At 39.3% G+C, this 21,037-nt stretch overlaps 1 protein-coding gene across 7 annotated transcripts in view; it reads left to right on the top strand.

Annotated features, from left to right (window-relative positions):
* Positions 1–21,037, top strand: part of ELF1 (E74 like ETS transcription factor 1) — an 84,883-nt gene that overhangs the window by 39,647 nt on the left and 24,199 nt on the right. For 6 of the 7 annotated variants that reach the window (XM_058834510.1, XM_058834528.1, XM_058834500.1 and 3 more), the window contains 2 exons: positions 7,367–7,664; positions 15,928–16,102. In XM_058834510.1, the coding sequence (XP_058690493.1) occupies positions 7,593–7,664; positions 15,928–16,102 (247 nt within the window). In that variant the 5' untranslated portion in view covers positions 7,367–7,592. Of the gene's footprint in view, positions 1–6,800; positions 6,988–7,366; positions 7,665–15,927; positions 16,103–21,037 lie in introns of those variants that run through there. The other variant, XM_058834536.1, reaches the window with a different exon arrangement.

The raw sequence follows: 21,037 nt of genomic DNA, 5'->3' as shown, positions 1-21,037 counted from the left end.
GGTAGCCCTACAGAGAATTCTTAGAAAGATGGGCGGTCATGCTGTCAGTTGCCAGGGAGCTTGGTGTAATGGTGTGCTTGTGGCCAGCATTTTTGTGGTGGTAAAGGCCTGACTTACACTCCTCTCTCCTTTTTGATAATGCCTATGCACAGATGTTAGCTTTCCAAGACCAAGATGTTCGTACTGCCCTGAGATATTGCTGCTGCTCCATTCCCTGGCTGGAAAACAGACTGTGGAATTCTTTCAGGCTTGGCAAACCGTGTGCTGACCCATGCACTGCCTGGGGGACACTGTCCTTTTAGATGTCCTCTTTTTTTGGAGGTGGGGGTGTGGGCAGTTCATCTTGCTTGTTTGGCTTTCAGTGGGTGAGAGAAGATCAAGCTAAGTATTTTCCCAGCAGCACTGGGATGTTGATGAGCAGCAGTGGGTGGAGGTGGCTGAACTGGAAGCAGCGAAGGAGGACTTCTGCAGATCCCCTTGTTGTATGGAGATGTGGGAGATTGTGGGGTTTTTTTCTAATCTTTGGTAGGCAAAACAGCTGCACCAGAAGTTAAAAGTCAATTAGTAGTAGAAGGGCACACATTTCATACATGTGCTTTGGTGTATATATAATGCATGTGCACACAGATGTAAAGTGTTTTCATGCAACTGCAGCTGGTTTGTGTGTGCCTGGGTCCATGTGTCCATGCAGGCAGGTAGAGTAGGGGCTGTGCAGTGAAACAACGTTATGTGGCTTTTATCTTTTGTAGTTGAAATAAGTGATTTATCTGTGACCTGATGCATTTTTTCATTTGGGTTACTTTGAATTGAAATGTTTCAAAGCTGTATGAGTAGCCAGGTTATGGCTTAAACACTTCAAAAAATTTACTCTGCTCTTTTCTTTTTGGTGTCTAGTGTGCCAAAAGTCAGGAAGCTGCAAAGTTATGTTTGAATCCATTGAGCAGTTTTGACTGGGATGGAAGGAGAGGTGAGGGCTGGCAAGCAAGGAGGAAAAGAGGTCCAATTTCTCACGTGATTTGGGGAGGAGAGGTGGGATGGAGTTGTCCCGTCATGGGGGATGGGTCATGTCCCATCTCCTTAACCTCTTCTTATACTATGCAGCTAGTCTATGAAAATGCAAAATTCAATTCTTTTCATGCTTGGGGAGTAGGGAAGCAGGAGAGTGGATTTGGACCCTCTATTCCCCCTGGAGTGTCTTTGCTCCCTTGCTTTAGGTCAGCTAACTTTTCCTGTTGAGTTGGTTCTACTTTGCTGGAGCAAACATTGCAGAGAAGTGACTAAAACCCAGCCTGACCTTTCCTTGTCTGATCAAATTAGGGAGGCTTGCTCTTAACAGATGCTCAAATACTTTTTTTTGGAGTTTAGGAGCTTCAGTACTAAAGCTGGGGAAAGCCTGTCTCTCCTCAGTATCTTTTAAGTTGCTCTCTAGGCCTGGCCTGTTGGTAGTGGGCTGATATTTTGTTGCTACAGCATATATTAATTACTTACAGTGCTCTACATCTACACACCTACACTGATTTGGGGCTGCCTTGACACATTGAGCCTGCTGGCGAGAGAGGATACAGAGGGAAAAAAGCTTCAACCATGCTTTAATTTTTTTCAGCTTTCCCAGTGCTCTGCCAGGTTGCTGGGGTTGTGTACAACAGCTGTGTTACATAAATGTGTTGAATAAAAGGAACTTAAAAAATATGAGGGAACATGGGAGATTGGAAGAAAAGGGTTTTCAGGGGTGGGGGAGTTTGTAAACAGTGCTGGAGCCATTACTGTTAATAGTCTGGAAAGGAATCTTGCCTCAAATTAAATGTTCAGGCTAAAAGAGATAGTTACAAAAAAAAGAGATGAAAATGTGATTTTTTTATTGTTATTTTATTTGTGATGGCAGAGAGCTTATTGCTTGCATTTGTGGTTTTTGCTCTCTTTGGAGTGAACTTCTGTTTTTATGTCAAGTGGGTTCATTTAATTTCTTTGATATTGACTGGATTTTCTGTCAGTTTTGGGGTTTTATGCTTGTTTATATTTAAAAGATAAACCCTCTTACTCTCTGTCCTCCTTGCTGTATATGCACAGAGAGCCTGTGGTTTCCAGACGGGCTGCAAAACAGGGATTTATTGATAGTGATGATTTCTTTGTCCTTAATGAAAGCTCAGCAAAGGTCACTCTGTTGGCTTTTATTATGTCAGCTGCCCTTTGCACAGTTTGCCCTAGGCAGCATGGATGCTCTCAGAAGACTTGAGTCTGTTCCTTATGTTGTTTCTTTCCTTCGTCAGTGCTACCCTCTTAACCATGTTGTTTTTCTATCTCCTTTAATTTGTGTGAGCAGTTGAAATACTGAGCCTTCAGAAACTTTATGTGCCAAGTGACATATATTAATTTATTCTTCTTGTCATTTCATCAATGCAGATGCCCTGGGTCTAAGGACATGTTTCAAATCCCTTGTCCTGTGAAAATTTGTAGTATTACTGAATACTAAAAAATAATCTATGAAGAATGACACAGAATACTAAACTGTTACCATTTATGCTTGGTGTGGACTCTATATAAAGATTGTTGTTGGTCTGGGATTTCTGCATTGAGAACTATGATATCATTCAGGTTTGCCCTCCTTTTTAAGAAGACCTGACTTATGATGATACTTGTTCATTATCTTAAAGGATTGTTACTCTTCAGAAGGTGAACTGACTCTGGATTGAACTATGGTGGTTCTACCAGTGGCTAACCTCCACTGGTAGAATAGAGTTAGAAATTTGAGTGAAATGGTGTGGTTACCATCCATGTGTTTGTCCTCACCTGAGATGGTTTTTGTTCTTTCTGTTCAGATTTCCAGGTGATATCTTTAATCTTCTCTTTCCTCTCATTCAGTCTTCTCTTTTCCCTGTATCCAAGATTGTGTAGAGAAGGGGAGGTTCACGTTGGCATTTCTGTTAAGTCACAACTTTGATATTTCCAGGCTAGTGCTAATGCTGCAGACTGTCTTAGGAAGTCAGTGGGGAATTCCAATATCAAGTGATTTGTCCCTGTGTTGAATGAGTGGAACTGTTTCATCAGTACTGAGAATTCAGATCTGCACTTGAATCTTAAACCAGCTAAGCTGGTTCTTATTTTAAATGTAAAAATGATCTTATTAATTTCATGAGAAAGGCAGTGCAGGATGATTACAGTCATCTTTAGTAACCCTAAATGGGACTGGATCCAGTAGCTTTCTGGAGGCATCTTTCAGCTCATCTGGGATGCTCTCAGTACCAAGACTTGAGTTTTCTAAGCTCACAGCTGACCTTTAGCAAATTTTTGGGTTTCTGCCTGGTACTGTGATGCCTGCTATGCCTGCTCCAGTGTGGTGCCATTATCTTATTTTGGTGTTCTTCATTACAGTGCTTGATTGAGGTAGTGTGGCCTATACTGGCTCATATTATCAGGATTTGAAGGAGAATTTGTGGATTCCAACATGGAGCCTAATTGCAATATTGCAGCTTCACCACTGGGACCAAAAACATTGGTTCTGGAGGTATTTCTTAGAAGCTTTGTTGAACTGTCTCAGTTAGTCCTCAATGGGCTAGGATTAACTGGGGGGTCTAAATGGTGAAGAGTGGTGGGGAAAAAGTTATGATGGCTAATTGATGTCTAGGACAGAATGCTACAGTGTGTCTTCTGGGATACCAGAGTAGCATGTACTAAGACTTAGATTAACTGAATGTGCTTTTTGACAGACTGATTGGGGAGCTTGTTTCTAGATGTTGAAATCAGTGGATGAGGGGAGTTTCCAGGCATATTGAAATAATTTGAGTTCAGTTTTAAGGATTAAGCAAAATTAAGAAGTTTGTTTATATTGTTGTGTCTTAATGCTGCTTTTTATAATATATTTGTACAAGAATTGGTAAAAAATGAAAGCAAAACCTTACTTCCTCTGTAGTTCTGAAAATTTGATGTAAAATTTATGATAATATATATTGGGTTCCCTTTCTCCTAGGATTATTTGTATGTAGTCAAGATTACTGTGTATTTGAATAGAATTTACACATTTTATGCTGTTTGCAAATAACTTACTTTCTACTTGTAGATGTATATAAAATCAGGCAGGGGATAAGAGGCATTAAATAGCAAAAACAATAGTTGTGCTTGTGTTAGCCTATAGAAAGCAGGACCCTCCGATAGTTGGAATAATGAAAGCACACTTTATAAAACTAGATGTGAAGGAAAATATAGCTGCTTTAGAATTCTGCTAACTTCTGTGAAGAGCTGCTCTTGTTTTCTGTATGGCAAAAAAAGTGATATGGATCAAAGGAAAGCACTTTTGCAATGTTCTGCTGTGCTATTGTTGCCCAATGAAGATCATTCACTATTACTATACACTACAACAGAAGTAATGAAAAAAATATTGTGCAAACAGTAGTACTCTAAGTCCCCAAGCTTTATAAGGTTAGGTATAAAAGCTCACTAAAGCCTGTTCACTTGTCTTTGGATTTGGTACTAATGTGGTTTGACATTTCTCTTCTGAAAAGAATATATCACTTGACTTCATCTATAGAGCCCTTGGTGGTTTTGGGGATGGGGTGTAGGGTAGAAGGAACAGTCTCACATCACTGTATCATGGCAGTGCAGAACTCATAAAACAGCTTTTGACAGACCATTCCTACAGTGGCATCAGATGATTAGGAGTTCCGTGTTAGCATGAAGTGTGACTGGTTTAAGCAGTGTTTGTGTGGATCAAATTACGTTACGCTGCTGCAGTCTCTTAAATGATATTAAATCATGATAATTTGTTTTGCATTGAGAGTTTAGTTGTTTCTTTTTTTAAAATAAAAAGTAAGGAAATATATTATGGCTTTTAGTAAGTTTACTGCCACACATTTTGGATCTTAGGCATTTAGTGTACATTTTGGTATTGTAGTATCTACTGTAAAATATTAATGTTTTATAGAATAATGAATAACCTGGCACTAATAGAAGAAAGTGTCAGTTCCCAGTGCATATGGGGAACTTTTAAAATTTTTGGGGTAGCTTGACCTCCAGTTTTTCTTAAATTTAAGAGTTTACTGGGTAGCCTGTGTCTCCAACATGTCCTTTATCCCAATTTTACGTTGACTCTATTAGTTGTCATTGACCTTAGAAAGTTACTGGGTCTTAAGAACTTGTAGCCTCGTTGATACATGTGGCTTCAGTCAGTGTAATGTCCATGATTATAAGCCCTTGCAGTATTCTGGCTGTGGACAATTAGTTTAACCCCCATTTAAACAGAAGTCTCCATGTGGATGACTGAGGAGGTTCTTGTATTTCCCTATTTGCCTTATGAGCCTTTATAGTGAAGTTGCTCTTCACTGATTAGAGGGTGTGACTTAAAATATTTAATCTTCTTGGACAGTTACAATTTATTCCTAAGCAGGAACCAAAATAGAAGTTGTACTTCAATAAATTCCCATACCTGTCTTCTCTTCTGAAAAAGTTAGTATATCCCTGTTGGCATAAATTGGCCCACTTAAATTGCTGTCTGTAAGGCAATATTAAACTCTATATTATATAGTTATATACTTTATTTTCAGGCTGGTAGGAGTCTAGGATGGGCTAAGCTGTGCTTACTCCCACTATGTTGGGATTGTGTATCTGCTTCCTAATGGCATCCACGTCTTCTAAAAGGCAAGGCCAAATAATTAGATTTAGCGAAGTCACCCAGGATTATATGGTTGCATGTAATGCTTTCAGTGCCATAACCCTGCCCAAGTGTGGCGAAAGTCTTGTTAAGTATTTAAGTCAGCCAGTAAAATGGCAAGTGCTGAGGTTGAAATGGTTCCTTACAGCACTTCCTGCTCTGTTCATGCGTGCAACTCTCATTAAAGCAAATATTCTGTAGTTAAGGTTGTGGCTACTATTACAAACCTTTTAACAGCTAATTAGAGTACGCTTTGGAAGTTGGGGAGGTTCTCCTGTTTGCATAATCTTGGGTTTCCTGATTTCTTAGAAGGGAAGGATCTAGTGACTTAAATGCCTGAATGCTCTGCCATCACTACTTAGCAATTTGGGAATACTACAAATCTATATAGGAAAAACAGCTGTTACATTTCCTAGAGTGAGGGAGTACAAGTCTTTGACATGATCCTCCCTAATTAAATTGCTTGGCACTGGGGAGAGGAAGATGCTCTTCATTTTTTTGAGTTTCAGCCTACTGCAAAAAGAAGGCAAAGGTAAACCTCCTGTACAAAAGAAGATGCTAATCATCATGAATGGCACTGATATGTATTTTCCTGAGTGTCTTGCTCTGGATGGGTACATGTTAGACCTCTGCCCCTTAGTCTTTTGTCACAGCAGCTCTTAATCAAAGGTAGTTTAAAGAATTTTGCTCAAAACACTAGGAACCACACATTTTTCTTCCTTTAAAATACATTGATTTAAATTACTAGGCACCAACATACTCCTTAGGTTTGTAATTTTAGACACTTGTTCCCATTACTATTTTGAAATGATAGATTTTTTAAGTAATGTCTGGGTCACCTGAGTTGTATACGAAGAGTTCTTTTTGCGCTTGCCTCTTTCCCCAGAGGTGGTGCAGCTTCCTGTTGGTCAGCTCAGCCCTAACCGTGTTTACCTTTGGCACCAATGAGTAAGCAACAACATGGGAGCTGTAGGCACACATCCCTTCACTGAAGCTGTTTACATACTGTAGTTGGGGATTTTTTTTTTTCTTTGTACTGTGCAGTTTTTTTGACAGTTCTAATTTGCCATGACGTGGTCAGTACTGTTTCCTTCCGGCTGCTTGCGTGCCTCTGGTAGAGATAAGGGTACGTTTACAGTGCATTTTTAACATGAAGCTGAAGATCTGCTTCATGTAGAATGCAGGCACTCTCTGCATTGTGAAAAGAATTTATTTATTGGTTGCGTCATTTTGACATGGGGATTCAATTTCCAGAGAATTTCACTTGCAAAACAACAACTTTGCTAAATTTGAACTGTGTGTGAAGAAGAAATGTGATATACTTGGGATGTCCTACAGCCAAGTAGGTCGGTCTGAATTTTTATCTTTACTTTGAATAAACTGTGAAGATGAGAGATACTAAAGAATGTGAAAACTGCATACCTGAGTCATATGAAAATGTGGATTTTCTTTTTGTTAACTTTTTAAACTTTTCCTTAGTCTCATGCTTTTAGTATGAAACACTTTGAAACCGTTGTCTTATTTCCTGAAACAGTTCTGTTTCAGGTAATGAAAGTTCTCGTACATTAATCAGTGAAAGTAATACCTTTGGAGACACAAAAGTGTCTGACTTCCTTGGACGTAGATAGAACAGTTTAATACATGGAAAGCTTTATTGCCACTGCTACTATTTCACATTGCTAAAGTAACAGTTTTTTAATGATAATTTTTTTTTTCCCTCCACAGTGATAAAGGCTATCGAGGTGGGAAGAACAACTCAGGAAAGGATTTGCCTTGGTTTTTTTTGCTTTGAGAAAACAAGAGCCCAGGAACACTGATGATCTAAGAAACAGAAACATTGATACTCGATTCATTTTGTGAACCCGCCTTTCTGCCCAGCTGGACCTCTGTTCTTTCACATTCAAGAACGTTTTTCTTTGTATGTGGAGCTGAGACCTGGGAATGCGTTATTATGGCAGCAGTTGTACAGCAGAATGAGCTTGTGTTTGAATTTGCCAGCAACGTCATGGAGGATGAGCAGCAGGTATGGGATGGTGTAAGAAACCATATTTGTACAAGTTAGTGCTAAGAGTTTTATGAACCAAGAGGAAAAAATGTGGTGTAAAACACAAAAGGGAAACATTGAGGTCATTATTGTTGCAGCAGATCTTTGTGCTCTTTCAAAAGCTTCCTGTTGCTTCCTGTAACTTGCATGCGCGGAACAGAAATTGGTTGAAATGTTATAACCTCTGCAGTATTGCAGAGACATCCTCCTCCAAAAATATTTTTTCCTGTTTTGCTGATTTGTGCCAGTAGAATCCATGAATGTATGATGTAGAATTCCCAAAATTACGGTGCTTTATAGTTTTAGCTTCTCTAGTGTGCTAGGATAAAATTCTGAGTAGAAGTAATGGTTGCACTGCAGGTGACTGGAAGGGGCAGTATGTATCTCCTCACTGTTATTTGCAGATTGTTTTCTAAATTGTATTACTGCATGCTGGTTATTCAGAAATCAGCTTGAAAGTAATTTAAATTAGTTTTTTTACACTACAGGGAAAATATGTCTGTTTCTACCTGAGCAGACTCTCAGTTAGGTGTTGATTATTTAAACCACATCCTGTGAGTGTTGAAGCTTCAGTGTAGGATTCCTGTTGTAAAAATCATATGGCTTCTCTATAGATGGCGGTTAATATTAGAGCTTGCACTTATTAACAAGAAATAAGGTGCCTGAGCCTTTTTAAAAGGCTAAGTGCCATGGCAAACTGTTCTTTTTTGTTAATGTAAAAAGCATTTATTCTCCTCTCTTAAAAAAACCTTTGCTTTTGGCTTTATAATCTTGTCTCTGGTTTTCTGTATGGCTTAATATCTGGCTGGGTCACTGGCCTGTTTCTGCTGCCAGAGTCATGCGATCATTTCAATGAACTGAGTGTTGTCTGTCTAAAGTGCTAACTCAGTTTTGGGTGGAATTAGTAATGTAACTTCCTTCCCTGTATTTTTCCAGAGCTTGTGGTAGCCTGGGGATTTAGATATGGGAATTGCACAAGTGTAGTTGAAAATGGGCCTTACTTAATACCTCTCCTGGTTGTTCATTGCTGGCTTTACTTAACAAGCCAATAGGAGAGGGAAGAATTGAGGCAGGGAGGGTTACCTCAGTGTGGTTCCTGGGAGGGGTAGTGAGAGCAGATACAGTTTTGTTTCGTTTAGCCGTGCATTCTGCTTCTTGCAGTTTATTTTGATGCTTAACTGAGAAACTTTAAAAATACTAAAGAGTGCTCAACAGGACAATAAAACCTTTCTAAACAGATCTTTCTTGTCACCCCATGTCGTTTCTCCAGCTTCAGAACAAACTCAGCCTTGATGTTTATTTCATAAGTTCACTAAATTCTTCTCTAGATAAAGTCTAAGAAAAGATGTCCTGTAGCATACCCTAAAGGTGGTGAAATCAAAGATGTGAAAGGCCGGAGATAGAGGGTGCATTGCAAGAAGTCCATTGCTGCAGCCAGATGTAAGCTCCTTTTAAATTACTGGGTTCACTTAGTTCAGCTATCAAAGATGCAGGTAGCCAGCTAGCTGGCTGCCTGAAGGTAAATCTTAAATACTCAGTCGTACAAAAGAAGTCCTGCCACAGGTGAAGACCTGGGAAGCTGGAACAAGGTTTAGTTTGGCTGAGGGTTCATAGCACAGTAGTGCAAAAAGACTGCTTCTTTCTTATACTTGATGGACCTGCTTCTTACTACACAGGAGCTATTTCTACTCCTAAAGTTGTTAAATTCTTAGATTAGTTGTATTTAGGTATGGATAACAATCTGTGTACTTTGCAAAAATTTTAGCTCTGTGAGTGCTCTGTATTGGGCAAAAGCATTTTCTTGGATCTTCATCGTATACAAAAGGTGTCATTTAACTCATCTTTGGATAATTATTTTTGCAATGCCCTCAGAAGCTGGCATTTTAAGAACTTTGGTACTTTTCTTCTTGTCAAAGTTTTGCCTGGAGCTGTCTTGTGCCAAGAGCTCTTGGGACATGGAACAGCTGTGGGGAGAGGTTCAAGGTCTAAGTGGCAACTATGCTCAGTATTTCAGGGAAGTCATAATTCATGGCTATTTTGTTTAATTTTTTTTTTTTTAAAGTCTTGGTTAAACAACCATAAATTATGAACAGTCCATTTGCAAATGTAAGCATTCAGCATTCAGTGGCAGATGCCAATGGGAGGGGCTCAATCTAATGGAATCGTGTGAACGGGAAAGGCTCACTCTTATCAGCTTTATCCTTTGCAGTTTAGAAAATAATTATTTTTTAATTTTTTATTGTTCTTGGAGGGTTCATTTATCACATAGTAGATCTGTGGTGAGGAAGAAGTGAAATGAAAATATCCTTATAATTTTCAGAAGGGAACAAGAGGCTTGGGCTAAAGCTACTGATAACCTGTCTGGCTTCTGCTACACATTAGGGATCTAGTTAAAATAGAGAGTTTGCTTTTCTTTTTCATCTTTTCTGTGTTTTTGTTTTGTTTGTTTGGGTTTTCTTGTTGTTGTTGTTGGGAGACTTCACACATAAAACTGGGCAGGAGTTCCTGCAGGCTTTGGCTGAGTCAACGCTGCTGCCTAAACCTGCTTCTCCTCCTATCTGCAGCTTCTTCTCTCAATGCTTTTTCATTTTTTCCTTTGTGGACTTACAGCTAATGTGATATTTGATCAGGACATTTTTAATTTAAAAAGCTGAATAAAAGCAGCCACAGTGGCTAAATCCCTAGTAGGAAGCTTTAAATGGTGCCAGGGAGAAGTTGAATCATTACAACCATTAAATTGCTAACATGGTTCCCAGCATGACTTCTCTGTGTTGGGCTGTGCTCTCTTAGGTGACGCTGATGCTTGTAGCAACCTGTGCCTGAAGACCCCTTCTGTACCTCTGGCGTTTGTTTCTCTCTTCCTTTCTTTTCATAAAGAAGGGTCCGAGACCTTAGGTTGAGCCATGACTTCTGCACCATCATCTGATGCCTACATTTTCTCTTCCATGTTCCCTGATATCACCGTGGGCTTTCAGAAAGATTAAACCACCTGGTCAAGATGAAGATCTACATATTTTGGCTATTTTCAGCTCCTGCAGAATATTCCTCCCTCTTACTCTCTTGCAGATTTATGAAGACCTAAGGGAAAATATGAAATCTATAATGAGGTTGTCTTCCCAGAATAGTGAGCTGCATGTGTCTGCCTGCAGCATCCCTCTGTGCAATTTGGTCCCTTCTCTGATGCTGGCAGTGGGAGCACCTTTAAAGTTGAGAAACTGCCTCTGCACAGGGACTGTCAGCAAGGGAAAACCCAAGGCTATTTTCTAGTCCCTAAGGTCACTTCCCCTAATACTGTTTAGTTTTTTGGGGTGTTTTATTTGTTCTTTTTTTTTTTTTTTGGGGGGGGGTTGTTTTTTTATTTTTTTAATAGGAATGGCCATCTGTATTGCAAGTCTGAATGCTGTCCTTTGGTTAAAAAGACACTTGTTTTTTCCCTGAGGTTGCTTTCTCCTTTTTTTTTTTTTTTCCCCATGTATCTTTTCCCTACTGCTGTCTATTTCATGTGTTTCTTCCCACCCATCACTCACTTGCACCAAAATTATTTCACACCAGTTAAAAGCTAGTCACTTTATTCCTGGGACAAGTTGTCATCCTTAAAGACTTTTAGTATGAGAAGACAGTACCTCCAAAGCAGAAGAAATCCCTGTCCTTATTTTCCATTTCTGTGGCCAGGATGGTGTTGATCTTCTGCCAGTTGGTGACAGTTCATGAGACAATTTTCAGAGAAAAAAAGAAACACCTTGTCAGCATGTCAAACACTAAAAGAATTAGAGAGCAGGAAGGAAGATTGCTGCCTTTAGACCCTGGAGGAGGACTTGGTTCATTTTTCAGGGGATTGTGGAATATAACCAATGCTTTCAGGGACCTGCTCATGGGACTTTCCATGGGCTTCAGCATCTGTATGAAACTTGCACTCCTCTGAATTGGTAAAGGTTGGTCTACAGGGATTTGGTGTCTTAAGATTTGGGAAGGTTTTAGCAGTAGCTCAATGGTTTTATATGTCCAGCAGACATGGGAGATGGGTTGGAGCCAAGTCAAAGCTTTGCTGGAGTTAGGGTGTCATATTTTACCTCTATTTTATAAAAGAAAGATGAAGCAGTAGAAGTAGGAGAAATTTAAAAATACACAAATTTTTCTTCTGTAGATCTCTGTATTGATTTCTTGAAAATCATTGCAAACACTTTAATTTCTTCTGTATCTGATGCAAAAAAGTTTTTTTTAAACTTTGGGATAGTTTGCACTATACTTTTTGCTAGGACAATCTATTGTATTAGAAATAAATTATTTTATGATCTTGGTATTAGAGAGACAATTTAAATTGTGTTAATTGAATCACTACCCTGTAGTTCTTAACTTAATGCTTTTCCTGTGTGTAATTCTCATTACACACTAGATTCAAAGGGAGTTGTAGTAAAAAAGGGCTCTTTTGCAGTTCCAAATGTATACAGTTATTTTTATGTCTTACAAAAAAACAGAGCTAGAGGAAAGTTTAGTTTGGCTCTCAATTGGGATTCAGGCACTTCCAGTGAAATCAAGAACGTAATAGAAGTACCAAGGTGAGATTACCTCACAGTCATGTGTACATCTGTGTACATTAGAATTAGCTTTTAAAACTAAAGGTAAGGCTTGTTAATGAAATAATAACCAATTGCAAATAATGTACAAAAAAGCAATGACCACTTCCACAAAAATGCATTTCAGATTAAATTGGTTTGTAGTTGTGTGAATACTTTTCTCAACAGTAGCATATTAGAATTTGTTCTTTCCTTTTCACAGACATAGCAGGAAGGAAAGTCCATACATTTTACCACTGTAGGTATGAGTTGGACACAGTTATAACAATAATTTTAAAATAAGAGGCCACAAGAAGTGATGTTTACTCTGATTCTCACAGTTCAAAACTGTGATTAAGGTAAAGAAAAGCACATTCAAAATGTCTTACCATGAGTGAATGTTTTTCTGTTCATCTCCAGTCTTTTGAAAGCATAGTGTGTCAGCAGCTTCCCTGCTTAGTCCAGCACTAAGTTCAGGTGAAGAGGTCTTGCCCTGCCGTGGGGGTTTCTCTGCCTGCAGACAAACGCAGCAACCATATCAGTGTGTGTGCATGATGGTTGTTTCTAGATATGGTCAAAACACAGTTTAACCTTGCAGAGCAATTCATATGGATCAAACCACTTCTGAGCCGCATGAAGAAGCACAGTTCAGTACCACAGGAAACATTCTGGTCAGTAGTGAAGTGTATTTGTTTGGGCTTTTGTAACTAGGTTTCATAGCAAAGTGAGTAGGGTGTAATATAAGTAGGGCTTTGAGAAACTGATCTGAAAACATGTGACAATCAGTTGATTTTATCTGTGTTTTGTTTATTATTCTGAAACATTTTTCTACAACTAGTCCTCTCAGAGGCCAAGCCAGTGGCATGAGCATCAGTCATTAGAGAAGGACAGTGCTGAGCCAAAGTAATTTTCTTCTTCAGAAGAAGCTAATGTAAGGCTTATCTTGAGCACAGGCAACCTGATCTATGGCTGCAGACACTGCAGCTTTTGAGCTGGTGCAGGGGCGGAAGTGGGGCAAGAGGAGCGCCCCTTGCTGCCCTGATGTGGTGGGGAGGAGGAAGCTGGCCCCTTGCTGATGAGTGTGCAGGACACAGATGCCTACACCAGAAACAAGCACCCCAACACCTTCACCATTTCATAGTCAATGAAGAGAAATAGGTGTTTTTTAGGGCATGACATCCTATTGTAGCACAGGAGGCTAAAACTGGGCAGGGAAATTGTGCCCTAGAAATACCATCTCTGTCTGTTGGATGGGAAGGAAACTTGGGGGTTCCTAGCTCACATCCAAGTGCCTGCATCACAGCTGTCTCTAACTTAAATCCCAAAAGTTATGTATTGAGGCATATTACTGAAACTGAGGTATTTAAACTATTTTTAGAACATAATTGTATCTCAGGAAGGAGCTGTAATGGACCATCTACCTTGTAGCTTATGAATGTATTGTTGAAAATAAAACTTTTTTAATGTATATAGCTTTTTACTTTTCTTCTCTCTTTACAGTGCTTTATATATATATATGTATATATTTAATGTGGCTTTTATTTAATTAAATATATTTGTTTATTCTTGCCTGGAAGCAAATAGGATCCAGGATGTTTGGGTCAGCAAACAAATAGGATGCAAAACATGAGCATGACTTTTTCTGAGGAACAGTTGGGACCTCTTGGCCATCAACGATTTTTGTTTTCTCAGCTCCAGCATGATGCAGCATTGGTTAGAGGTGCCCACAAAGGTGTGGGGTAGCAGCTGTCCCATTGCTTGACTTGATATATATCTGGGGATAAGATTGCGCAAGAGGGCTTTAACTGGTCTGTACTTTGTTCATTTTTATTGATTTTCTATCATATTGCTCTCTTCTGAAACATGTTTCATAGAATATGTCGTTATTTGTTGGGTTTTTTTTTTTTAATTTTGGTTTTGTTGACTTTTTTGGGGTGGTTTTTTTTGTTTTCTTTTTGTTTAGGAGACTGTCCATGATGGAAGCCCATTAAAATACTATTTTTGGTTTTTAGTTCTTCTTTTTTTCCTGGTTGCCCTTTACCACAGTTTTTGCTGAGACATGTTTTACAAAACACAGGGCAATTTAAAGTGGTAATTACTGCCTTTTAAAATTTCTAATTGCACTTTCTACTTTCAGTACTTACGGTCCAGACTCTTCCCTAGGGGAGGCTTACTCCCCTAGCTGTTGTCTGGGTTGAGCAGATAGCTCTGATACCATTTTCCATCACTGTGAGAGATGAGTAATTCTTAAACAATGGCATTATCATACAGTTGGTTTTTTGCCTTGGGTTTTTAACTTGTGTGGTTAAAAAAACTACTTGATCTTCCTTCCAATACCTGAAGGGAACCTGCAAGAAAGACAGACTATTTACAAGAGCATGTGGTGACAGCACAGGTGGAAATTACTTCAAACTTAAAAGATGGTAGGTTTAGATTAGATAGTAGGAAAAAAAATCTTTACTGTGAGGGTAGAAGGGTACTGGAACAGGTTGTTCAGAAAAGCTGTGGATTCCCCATCCCTTGAAATATTTAAGGCCAGGCTGGATGGAACTCTGAGCAACCTGATGTGTAGTGGAAGGTATCCCTGTCCATGGCAGGTGGATTGGAACTAGATGATTTTAAGGTTTCTTCCAACCCAGGCCATTCTGTGATTCTAAGATCTGTACATATCTGTGCTCTTCTGTGGAGGGTGGGACCAAATGTACATATACTGATTTTCTCAGAAATATATTTTAGCAACTTTTTAGGTTTTTTTTTCTTGTTTTTAAGCTTGACACATTAATAATGTTTCATTTTTGTAGTGAGGAAACCTTAGAGTTGCACTAGACTTTCCTTGAACCTGTTCTATCAGGTTCTATCAGTTCTACTATAGAACTTTCTTCCTGCAAATGACATTTTAAAAGACTCACTTTGAAAAATGCAGTGTCTGTAGTAGATGTTATTTGCTGAAAACCTCTTCCTGTTGAGCGGTTGCCTTGTCAGAGAGTGTGCATCTTGTTATTATTGCTCTTAGGTTTGATTTCTGTTTTCCAGCTGCCTCTTTTCCTCTGTATCTGATGCAAAATGACTATCAAGACCAAAGGATGATGTCTAAAAGTGGACAAGTGGAAAGTGGCAAGGGGGGGTGTGGTGTGAGTGATGTCAAATGACTAAAGCTATAAGAATTAGAGCGCTTACATCAACCTGTTACACCCCTTCCTTCTGTAGCAAGTGTCCCCTAAAATAGTGATTTTCAAATAGTGTCTCATAGGAAATATGGTGCCCGTGAGAGCTTTGTCCAGTCCTCACAGCCACAGGACTCCTTCACTCTCAGCTTGATGGGAAGAGCAAAAGGTGAAGGTGTTTGCAGGAAGTTGCTCACCCAGTATTATTGCCAGCAAGATGTAGCACTTACTGTGCCATGCCACTCCTCTGTATTGTCAGCTTTCATGCTGCAAAACTGTCATGCAAGTCTGGTGTTATATACTCAAGTAGATACTACAGCAATATTCAGTCTCTGGCTCTTGGTGGAACACTGCTGTAATTTGCTTTCAGATGCTAAAAATCATATTTTCCTTTAGTACTCCCTCCTGACTCTTTAATATCTAGGTGGTTTAGTACAGGTCTGTTCAAGTATTAATCTTTAAGTGGCTAGATTGGAGGCAAACTAACTAATATTTTGTTGCTTATTTTTTTCTCCACCCCCCCAGCTTGGTGATCCATCCATCTTCCCTGCTGTCATCGTGGAGCATGTTCCTAGTGCAGAACTCCTACATAACTACTCTGGCTTAACCTGCGTGGATGAACCTAGTGACATGATCACTGAGAACTCTCTGGATGTCGCAGAAGAGCAAATCATAGAAGATGATGATATCACCCTCACAGGTTGGCAATAAAACCATCTCTCTGCCATGTCTTTGCACCAAGATGGCTGTGACTAATGGAGGAAGAAAGTTTAATGACAAAAAACAGGGAGCAAAACGTATAGTGGAATTGAATGCTGTTAATTCTGTACAAGACAGAGAAAATGGCATTAATATTGTTAGCAGGTGGCTTGCAATCCTAGTTGCACAGCTGATAATGGTGAAGAGTTTCATCCATCAACAGTGATTAAGGCAGAGTCCTGCTCAGAGTACCAACAAAGTTTTCTTTGTTCTTCATAGGTTTTGTTTGCTTTTACTTAATAGATGGTGCATTCCTAAGTAAACATATATACCAAAAAGCAGGAATGTGCTAGCATGACTTATTGGTGTAAGTATACTCAGCATAGTATTAATCTTGGATCTCTAGTAATGATTCACACCTAAAATACAGATATTTTTTGTAAATAGTGTTAGAAAAGGTAGCCCTAAAGAACAAACAATTGTCAAAAGCTCAAACACCTGTCACATATTTTAAAAATAACTCCTCACTGAATGTATGTATTTGATGTGTTTTTGCCCAAAAAGACTCAAAGGTAGGGTAGATAATTTACAGAGAGGAGTTTTGTTTCAGCCACTAGGCTTCACACCTGGACTGTGTCCAGAGAGAGAGACAGCTTGCTGGTTTCACTCAATACTTTTGACATTATTTCCAAAGACATGCTCTGATACAATCTTTTACTACAAAAAGCAAAACAAGAACTCAACATAACTTGACATGAGGAACAGTTCACAGAGTAAATTGACATGAGCTGCTCTCAGTAAATGGTTTTATCTGATGAGTATGGCTCCTTTTTTTTTCATAGTAGTGAATTATCTGTGAACAGACTGTGACCATACAAATAAGTTAGGTTATTATTCAAGAAGGTTTTCCGTACTCAAACAGTATTTCATATTGAGACCTCTTGCCAACTTGCTGTTCATATTAATTATTCACACTACAACTGGCATATCCCCAGTGTGTTACTTAAGCACCACTTAATGCGTCCGTGTGGATTTCATAGTGGATCATTTTTGTGAATCCATATTCACTGTAATATATTGTGTGTGAATTTTTACATGCATGAGTAATCGCGAAGCTCCACTTTTGTGAATGCCCTTGTAAACCTTTTTTTTTTTTTGTTGCTGGTCACATGAGACGGTTTTGCAAATTGCTGCCAGAAACTGAAAATATTTAATCCTTGTAACTGATGGTGTCCAAGGGTTTCTGGGATACTTTGGAGGCAGACAAGTACAGTATTGTTCCCATCATCCATTATAGTTCAAGAAACCTGGTTTTCTTTAAAGGCAAAGTCCTTAGAAATTGAGAGCTGCCACTTTGCAGAGATAATTGTTGTGATGATAACGAATTATCTGTTTCAGTGTCCATCCTGTGCATTCAGTGGATTTCCTTAGCATGGAAAGGGAAAGGGGATGAATGCAAGTTGACTCACGACCAACACTGTGGCTGGAAATCTCCTGCAGGCAACACTGGCAGCTCAGCCGCTGGTCTCTGGCAGGAAGCTATCCAGACTGACTCTAGTGGGGCAGAATTTGGGGCCCAGGGGTGTGAAGGCACCCCACAGGAAGAGACAAGAGGACACTGGGGAGGGAGGCCCCTGTTACTTCCCTGCCCACTGTGGACAAGCACTGGCTGTGTAGCCACAGCTGCCCAGTTGAACTGCAAGACTGCTGTGTGGGAGAGACCCCAGTTCAAGTATAGCTTGCTGTAGACTGCCTCTGAAATGGGGCTACTCACAGCTCAATTTTCCCACCTACTCTGTTTTTCAGCTGCTTTTTTTCTTTTCTCTCTTCTTTGAAGTTTCCTCCTTGATTTTGTTTGCTCTCAACAGTGAAATGTGTTGTTTTGCTCTTTGAAGTTAGTACCAGTCTTTTCAGTCACTTCAACATTATGCCTTTGAGAGAGGATCAGACATCATAAAGACTGTACTAATTCCACATTAAAATATTTATAAGACTGAAGTTCACAGCAAAACAAAACTGAAACCACTGTAATTTATGACTAAACAGTACTGAGAGATGGCTGCTTAATATGAAGGATTTAGGGTTTTTTAAGTTACTAGTTTTTCAGTACTGTTTTATGACTGTCATACACTGGGCTTCTCTTTTTTCCTAGATTAACAGAAATTAGCAGTAGTCCTCATGAAACTGAAGCAATTAGTTTTTAGGGGTCTATCTGCAGAATAGTGGACGCTGATAGGTTTTTTCATCTGTAGGATGTAGCTTCAGCCCTTCAAAAGCACATCTATCACATGTTGGTGATTACTTACCTGTCAGATAAATGATAACCTGCAGAAAACTATAAGAATGGCATCTATTGCACATGAAACCCTGCTGAGACATGGCCAGAAATCAACTTTTTAGCTATGTTAATGCTCATCCTGTAATTTCTTTTGTATTGAATAGGCAGCTGTGCCTTATCAACCTCCTCTTTAAAACCACTTTTCCCTGGAAGAACTGTGTTGGCCATTTCATGGTCGGTTTGTTGCCAATCTTATAGGATTTTAAATGATTAACCATCATGTAGTAAAGGGTGATTAACAAAATAAATTGGAGCATTTGGCTTTGAATGAAGTTTTATCTCTAATGGGAATTTTGAAATATTTTTTCTCTGAAAAATACAGGGGATAATGTTTTTGTGCAGAAGAACTCTTGGCCAACTTGTCAGATGGTACAATTTGCTACACTTTCTATATCCTATTAATGTGGCTAGTTATGGATATAAGGTGCACAGGAAGGAGGAACTATTCGGATTATGTAATTCCTGAAAAATTTTTTTTGTTGTTTTTTTAACTTTGTCACATTTGTTGATTTTAATCTATTGACAGTTAATCAAAGTCTGCCATTTTGTGGTTCACCTATTCTGGCATTGTTTTCGTGGCATCAGGGCAGTGGCTGCACTGAGACAGTGTCGGGGGGAGGGGATGAGAGAACAGGGACAGAAAGTTTGCATTTAAATGTCCCATGCCCTGGTCTAAATAGGGAGCATGGAAGTGTGCATTTTCATAGATGAATAATGGTACTTAATAACCGGTTCATTTTGCAACATTTTGAAGTTTGGGACCATTTGCCTAGTACATTTTGTGAAACTCTAGTAGTCCTGCACAAACACAGCTTCTTGGTCGTCATTTCTGATGTTACAAAGAAATCCAGAGGACAAGTTGAGTGGAAACTGAACTTTATAGTGTTAATCTGTGAGGATTGCGAGTTGATGAGATGCCAGTTGCAAAAAATCAGGTTTTGGTTTCAGTTACTTTGTAAAGAAATTTTTCACAGCTGGCCTGTAGCTCTGGTAAAACCGGAGGGAATTTTTTAATATACCTCCTCAATGAGATAATTCTCTTTACAAATTGTAAAGCCTTATTTAAAAAACAAAAATGGCGATTTGCAGGTCTCCTGAAATACCTGTGTTTTTAAACTCAGTTTTGCAGTGGCAGATAGCAATCAGCTAAGAGTAGATACTAAAAAGTGCTTAGCCACAGCCAGCTATTCTGCAAAAGGGGGATCTGTCCATACCTAATGGCAACTTTAGATTAGCAACTTTTAGCAACTTCAGGTTTCTTCGGACATTATTTTGAGGTTCTGCAGTCCCTGTTTTTATCTCTAGAAAAACCAGCAGTGAATTTAAATACAGCTGTGACTAGCACAGCCTTTATCTCAGTCTGGAAAAGGACTCATTTTGCCCACTCTCCAGAGCTTCCAGCCACCAGGGAAGCAATGGGAGCAGGATAGAATTGCCCAGAGTGGTGTAAAAATTTCAGAAAAGGCACTAGACAGGAGTAGAGAAAGCACGACTTTGAATTGAGGTGGAGAACTTCCAACATGAGGCATAATTTCAAGGCAGAACGCTGTGTTTGGGCAAGCATTGTGCTAATGATGATTTATAGGAACCTGGATTTGCAGTAACTGGGCAGAAATTGGCATGCAGATACAGAGGCTTACGCTTGTGGCTTGCTCAGATAAACAAAAACTTATAGAGTACTCTGGGAAAAAACTGAGGATATTTTTAGATGTGTTTTTTTCCCCTCCCTTCTCTTTTTCTCCCTTCTTCTTCTCCCTTTTTCCTTCTTTTCTTACCCATTTTTTCTTCCCTCTTTTTCCCTTTTTCATTTTTTCCTTCCACATTTTTCTTTCCCCTCCCCCTATTTTAATTATTTTTAAAAAAAGCTTCTGTCTATTTCAGATAACGTTTAAAACCTGATACTTTGCAGAAATGACACTCCCTGCTGCCCCATTTTTTCAGCTCTGACTTTGGCAAGGAGGAAAAAATAAGCCATTTAATTCCAGTTCTTCTAACAACTGGGACTGTATCATAACATCCAGTGATTGGAATACCATTCTGCAGCATTACAGAAAAGCTAAAATAAGAGACACCAGCTTGCCTTTGGTAGCTAAGCTGGTTATCCTTGAGCACTGTCTCATGTTGAAGGATGCACATGAGCATCTTGCTGTTAAAAGGACAAAGAGGTGGTCCTTCACTTTTTCTTTGAGGTGCCCCACACCTTGTTTGTATTATCTCTTGAGTTCTTGTAATTCATCTTGCTAACCCAGCATACCCCCAAAACCTTTTCTCAGACATTTTATAAATCTTGGTTGTCTCACTATGTGATCAAAAAAACCTGAAGTCCTGGCATGTGTTAAGTGACAGAAGTGTGGGTCATGAACCAGGGGCAGAGATGGGAGGGAAAGCCACAACCCTTGGTTCTTTCAGCAACAGGGAAATATTAGCTTGTCTTGAACCACTCTGTGAAGTCGTCTTCTTGGAAGATGCTTGAAGGGTGTTGGCAAGAGCAGTGAAGTGGTTAAGAAACTTAATTTTGCCATCCTGTGTTTGTGGATAGAAAGATAGTGCTGCTTCTTGTAGAGGAATTCAGGTTCTCTGGTTCAGGTAGCTCTGCTG

This window comes from Poecile atricapillus, chromosome 1 (assembly GCF_030490865.1).
Source record: "Poecile atricapillus isolate bPoeAtr1 chromosome 1, bPoeAtr1.hap1, whole genome shotgun sequence".
Classification (NCBI taxonomy): domain Eukaryota; kingdom Metazoa; phylum Chordata; class Aves; order Passeriformes; family Paridae; genus Poecile; species Poecile atricapillus.
Note: the sequence above shows the minus strand (reverse complement) of the source record. Positions and strands in the feature narration are given on the sequence as shown.